General features: G+C 44.9%; 1 protein-coding gene across 1 annotated transcript in view; it reads right to left on the bottom strand.

The window, feature by feature from the left end:
- The window catches only part of PRDX4 (peroxiredoxin 4), a 31,760-nt gene that overhangs the window by 8,654 nt on the left and 16,694 nt on the right, over positions 1 to 6,412 (bottom strand). Inside the window, exon 3 of the mRNA XM_085844866.1 lies at positions 5,516 to 5,632. Within this exon, the coding sequence (XP_085700992.1) occupies positions 5,516 to 5,632 (117 nt within the window). The remainder of the gene's footprint in view (positions 1 to 5,515; positions 5,633 to 6,412) is intronic.

Consider the following 6,412-nt stretch of genomic DNA (forward strand, 5'->3'; position numbering starts at 1 on the left):
AAACACACACACTGTAAACAAACACTCAACAACAAAACTACACCAAAAACATACACTGTAAACAAACACTCAACAACAATAAAACTACACTAAACACACGCACTGTAACCCGCCGATCACATCACGTGCCCTCTGGTTGAATGGTTTGCAGAAACAGGAACAATCGTCTGGGTGGTCGACGGATGGTTGTTCTGTGCGGATTATGCGGTTTTACCATGCGAGACATAATCCGTGGCGATGCTCAACATAGCAATCAGGAGGTGCATCTGATGTATAAACTACGAATGTGGTAATCATCGGTTTGATATTTATCAGTATGCCATCCTGATGAGGGCAAATAAGCCCAAAATCTGGATCGGTGGCTCCGTTTGATGTTCAACTGATGTTCACCATGCAATCTTTGCCTGTTTGACAGAGTCACCAGGCCAAGGCCTCTGGGTTGGAGGTGACACTTTGGTGTGGGACTGTGTCCAATGGGGATCAGGGGAGTGCTCGTCACTCACAACACAACAAGCATTTTAAGGCCATTTTCCCTGCTAAAGCGAGGGTTAGCCATATATATATATATATATATATATATATATATATATATATATATATATATATATATATATATATATATTTATATATGTATACATATTTCTATATATAAAGTATATATGTATACATATACAAGTGAGGTACCCATGCTATGCACTGGAAGGAGCCAAATATCAAACACACAATGCGCAAACGATGAATGCCAAACGTTGAAGCAATAAATTCCAGTCATGTGACACCTTCAGTCAAACGTCAGGCATGGACAGCAAGTTCGTGAAGGACTTGGGCAAAAAAACTTACTGCAGCTGACCGCAACAGAAGTAAAGCAAGTAATATTTCAATGATGTCACAATGGTGAAACTGCAAATGTCGAATCCGCGAATCGCACGGGTGGAAACCCTCACATAATTTCCCCCTTCTGCATTAAGTTCAATCTCTCGATATTTTCATTCCAAAGAGCATCATTCCAATCACTATCCTATCTATCCGGGTTGTTCCCAACATTTTTGTTCTTTGTTCCTTTCACACTTCTTTCAATTTTTTTTTTTTGTATTCCTTGTCAAGGCTCGTGTGAGAGCTAACACACAACGCACAGCAAGGGGGTCATGAGACAAGAGGGGCGGGAGTGGGAAGGACAAAACAGTGGGGAACAAAGACATTCGGACATCTGTGGAAGGGAGAGGGATGTGGTGGGGAACATGGGGAATAGAAGATGGACATGACAGGGACTTTAAGGAAGGAAAGCAGGTAATTTAAAGGAGGTGAGTTTGGGGTGGATTAACGGGGCTAGAAAAGATTGAGAATTTGGATGGGTGACGATAAGAGGTGGTGGTGAACAGCAGTTTTGAAGGCCTGGAGGGAATAATGGGATTGAAGAGAGTGTGGGAGTTTATTCCAAAGATGGGGGAAAAAGAGGAATGAAAGAGTGAAGGTGAGCAGCGATTCGTGATTTTGGTAGTTTTACCAGAAGGGGGTTGTTGGCGGGCCTTGAGCGCCCTGCGGAAATTTGGTGGGGACAAATCACAGAGAGAGAGCAGGGGGGGCGAGGCTGGAGAGGAGACGGTAGAAGACAGAAAGACCACTGACCTGCCTGTGGTGAGAGAATGAGAGGCCTAAAGACTCGGCCTCAATGGCGGGAAATACCAATGATCCGAAATGCCTTGGTTTCCACAGCGTGAAGCCGAGAAAGGTGAGAGGCAGGAGCACCAGCCCAGAGGGGAGAGCAGGACTTCATCAGGCTGCGGACGAAAGCTTTGTACGTGGTCAGGAGCTCAGGTGGGCCGAGGAAGGACTTTGCACGATGGAGGATTCCCAGTCGGCAAGTGAATTTGGAGGCCAGGCTGGAAATGTGGCTTTCCCAGGAAAGATCATGGCAGATAGTGAGACTCAGAAGCTTGAATGAAAGCACTTCTTCCAAAGGATTTGGTGAGAAAGTACGTGGGAGGGGGGGGGCTTCTAAACGACCCTTTCAGAGAGACATAGTGAGAGTGTCAGATTTGTCAGGATTGAAAGACATGTTCCACGTGTTGGACCAGTTTGTGATTTTTTCCAGATCTACAGAGTGAATAAGCTGCAGTTGCCGGTCTGAGGGATGACAGATGGTACAGTCATCAGCAAAGAATAAAGAGGATTTTCCAGAGAGTCAGCGAGATCATTGATGAAAACCAGAAAAAGAACTCCCCTGCAACCAAAGCCTCTTCCCCTCCCTCTGTATTAAGAGTGTCGACCTCAAATATCCGGGGCCTGCGCTCAAACCTGACAGATCTTTCCATACAGGTTGCTCCTGACAAGCCAGACATAATCTGCCGAACAGAAACTTTCCTCCCTCAAGACATCTCTGACTCCCTAGTATCTCTCGCCCTGGTTACTCCCTCCTCCAGAATGACAGACCTGATCCTCGTCCTGGTGGAGGAGTTGCTCTCTTCATCAAATAATCTATTGCTCACTCTCCATGGACTGCCCTCACTCCCCACACCCCTAGGAATACCTCTGGCTACGGCTTCCCCTCCACTCCCACCTCATGTTTATATGTGTACTGTACCGTCCACCAAACAGTGATGGCTCCATTTACACCTCACTATCCGAAAACATGGACCAACTTCTATCTTCTCATCCAAACTCTCTCTTCCTCATAAGTGGTGACTTTAATTGTCATCATGCCAGTTGGTGAGGTATGGGTACCTCTCTCACCTGTCATGGCACTTCAGCAAAAGACTTCTACGACTCATTGGGACTGACTCAATCGGTCAACTTCCTGACCAGGATCTCAACCAACGGTACTCCATCTCTTCTGGATCTGATTTTGACAAATTTCCCAGAAAATATCTGCTGCTCTTCCTCCGCTCCAATCGGTTCTTCTGACCACGTGGTTGTCAAAGTGGACATCTCTCTGGCTGTTATCAGAGAACCACCTCATCGCCGTCGAGTCTGGCATTTCACTCAAGCTAACTGGCAGAATCTCCAAGCAGCCATCAAACTTATAGACTCGTCTCCCATCGCTACTTTCTCCAGCATCACCTCGTCCTAGCAATTCTTTCAAAGAAACTTGCTCTCCCTCATGCACAGATTTATCCCCTCTAGTCTTCAGTTGTCCTCCCCTTCCTCCCGCCCTTGGTTTACTGAAGCTTGTGGCGAGGCACTTGTCCTGAAACAACTTGCCTTTGCCTCATGGAAAGCAAACCCAACTAAGGGTAATCTCAGTTCCTTCCATAAAGCTCAGAACATGTGTGTTCTCGCCCCCCTGCTCTCTCTCTGTGATTTGTCCCCACCAAATTTCCGCAGGGCGCTCAAGGCCCGCCAACAACCCCCTTCTGGTAAAACTACCAAAATCACGAATCGCTGCTCACCTTCACTCTTTCATTCCTCTTTTTCCCCCATCTTTGGAATAAACTCCCACACTCTCTTCAATCCCATTCTTCCCTCCAGGCCTTCAAAACTGCTGTTCACCACCACCTCTTATCGTCCCCCATCTCCCCTCAGGAGAGCCAGAAAACAACATCATTCTAATCTCAAGTCTGAACTTTCAAACCTCTCTCCCTCCTCAAAATCCTGGTGGCATCGAATGAAATCTGTTTCTGGTGTATGTTCCCCCTCCATCCCCTCCCTTACCTCAAATGGCCGCACTGCTGATACCGCACGTGAAAAGGCTGAATGCCTATACTCGGTGTTTGCATCGAAATCTTGTGTCCCAAACCCATCGCTTTCTGTACCCACCTTACCCAGTCGCACCCAACTGTCCCTGGACTCTGTGTCCTTATCTCCTGACAAGGTGGAGAGCTTGCTGTCAAACCTCGACTCAGTTGGTGCAACCGGTCCAGACAGCATCAGCCCACGTGTCCAAAAAACATGATCTTCTGTTCTTGCTCACCCTCTCTCTGTTCTATTCACCCTCTCATTTGCTCAAGGTCATCTGCCATCTGCTTAGAAATCAGCAAACATTACTGCCCTGCATAAAAAAGGTGCAAAAACAGATCCCAGCAACTGCAGACCAATCAGCCTTCTCCCAATCATCAGCAAGGTTATGGAATCCATCATCGCTTCAGACATTAAATCCTTCCTCTTCTGCAATGGCTTGATCTCCGATCATCAATTTGGTTTCAGACCAGATCACTCTAACCTGGATATGCTGCTTCTGCTCTCCCAACAATGGATGGAGGTCCTCAATTCCAGAAAGGAAATCCGAGCCGTATCCCTGGACATATCACGTACTTTTGACACAGTCTGGCACCCTGCACTACTCACCAAACTCTCTTCCCATGGTATCCAAGGTAATCTCCACTCATGGCTCGTAGACTTCCTCTCCTGTCGCAGTCAACGTGTGGCCCTAAATGGAGTTCTCTCATCCCCCCTTCCTGTCCAGGCTGGAGTTCCTCAAGGGAGCGTTCTGGGCCCTGTTCTTCCTATTACCTCATATTTCTCTTTATTCATTCAAATTCTTGCTTTGTTTTTTTATTTTAATTTTATCTCATTTACTCTCTTTCATTATCTATTTCTAAGGAGAAGTGAATTCTTGCAGAAGGTTTCCTGTAAGGCTCACTTGGCTGTGCTTGGAAGGGTTTGAGGATAGTGGAGTAGCGGCTGAAACCCGAATCCTGTCCAGCTTCCTCCTGATGACTCCATATTTGCTGTCTACTTACTTGGGTTCCTTCTGATGACTCCAATACAGTATTTGGTCTTCTATTTGATTCATCTTGGTAAAATGTGTGTATTTCACTCATTTGGGGACTCACATGCTTCATGTCATGTTAAAATTTGATGTGACGGTCATTCTGGTGATGACATCATGGCCGACATATTTGCACGGCTCCTTCCGATACCTCAAAATTTGGCACGACACCACTATATTAATCAATGCTCTTCCCTTACCACATGCCATTCTGAATTCTTCATGTACCCATCCTTCCTCCTCTTCCTTCACACCCAGGGCCCTATAAAAGCATTCTTCCAGTATCTTACTGTTTTTACAATCTCTAATCTCTCCCCACACAGAATCCTCAACATTTATTCCCTCCTTAATGTCTCCCCTTTCTCTTGATGCAATGCTGTACTATAGCCAGATTGCTCCTCCTCCTATTCTCTCCTCCCTGTCACCTCATAAATCCACCCATTCCTCATCCACCTGTTCCATCATGCGATAACAAAACATTAAACTCTTCACTATCATATCACATTTTGTGCATCTTGAGAGCCCTTTAGAAAGGAGTCTTTATTGCCATTTAATATTGCACCAAAATAGAAAAATGGTCCTGACGAGAGGAAATGACGTCATGCAGTTCACAAAGCACTGCACAAATCCGAGCAGAAATTGGAGGAATTTTGGTGCATTCCATCGCAAAAGGGCTCCAATTGCACAAGTAACTCCTCACAATACGATCTTATCCAACTCTGCCAAAATTCACCACTTCCTGCTGCATCATATCATCAAGATATTAGACATTCCACCTTCTCCTCGAAAGAGTTTTTGGAAAACACTTACCAAGCAAGGTGAGTGAACTGGGAATCAACAGAAACTGCCACAACTTCCGCTCCAACATCATGGAATTCTGAAATTCTGTCACTGAACCCGACGAGCTCAGTGGGACAAACGAAGGTGCTGTGAGAGAAAGGGTGTGGTGGAATGGAAACAGCATGACAGAAGTTAAAACACCCAATTGGATAAGAGCAAGACAAAACTCGTCAATCCAAAACCAACTCAAAACTCGTCAATACAAAACCTACATGACACACGTTAATCCAAAACCAACTCAAAACTCGTCAATCTAAAACCTACATGAAACTCATCAATCCAAAACCAACTCAAAACTCGTCAATCCAAAACCTACACAAAACTCGTCAATCCAAAACCTTCACAAAACTCGTCAATCCAAAACCTACACAAAACTCGTCAATCCAAAACCTACATGAAACTCATCAATCCAAAACCTATATGAAACTCGTCAATCCAAAACCAACTCAAAACTCGTCAATCCAAAACCTACACAAAACTCGTCAATCCAAAACCTACACAAAACTCGTCAATCCAAAACCTACACAAAACTCGTCAATCCAAAACCTACACAAAACTCGTCAATCCAGAACCTACACAAAACTCGTCAATCCAAAACCTTCACAAAACTCGTCAATCCAAAACCTACATGACATACGTTAATCCAAAACCAACTCAAAACTCGTCAATCTAAAACCTACATGAAACTTGTCAATCCAAAACCAACTCAAAACTCGTCAATCCAAAACCTACACAAAACTCGTCAATCCAAAACCTACACAAAACTCGTCAATCCAAAACCTACACAAAACTCGTCAATCTAAAACCTACATGAAACTCATCAATCCAAAACCAACTCAATACTCGTCAATCCAAAACCTACATGAC

The sequence above is a fragment of the Eptatretus burgeri genome, chromosome 11, assembly GCF_056783735.1.
Source record: "Eptatretus burgeri isolate ZD-2024b chromosome 11, Ebu_testis_v1, whole genome shotgun sequence".
In the NCBI taxonomy this organism is placed as follows: domain Eukaryota; kingdom Metazoa; phylum Chordata; class Myxini; order Myxiniformes; family Myxinidae; genus Eptatretus; species Eptatretus burgeri.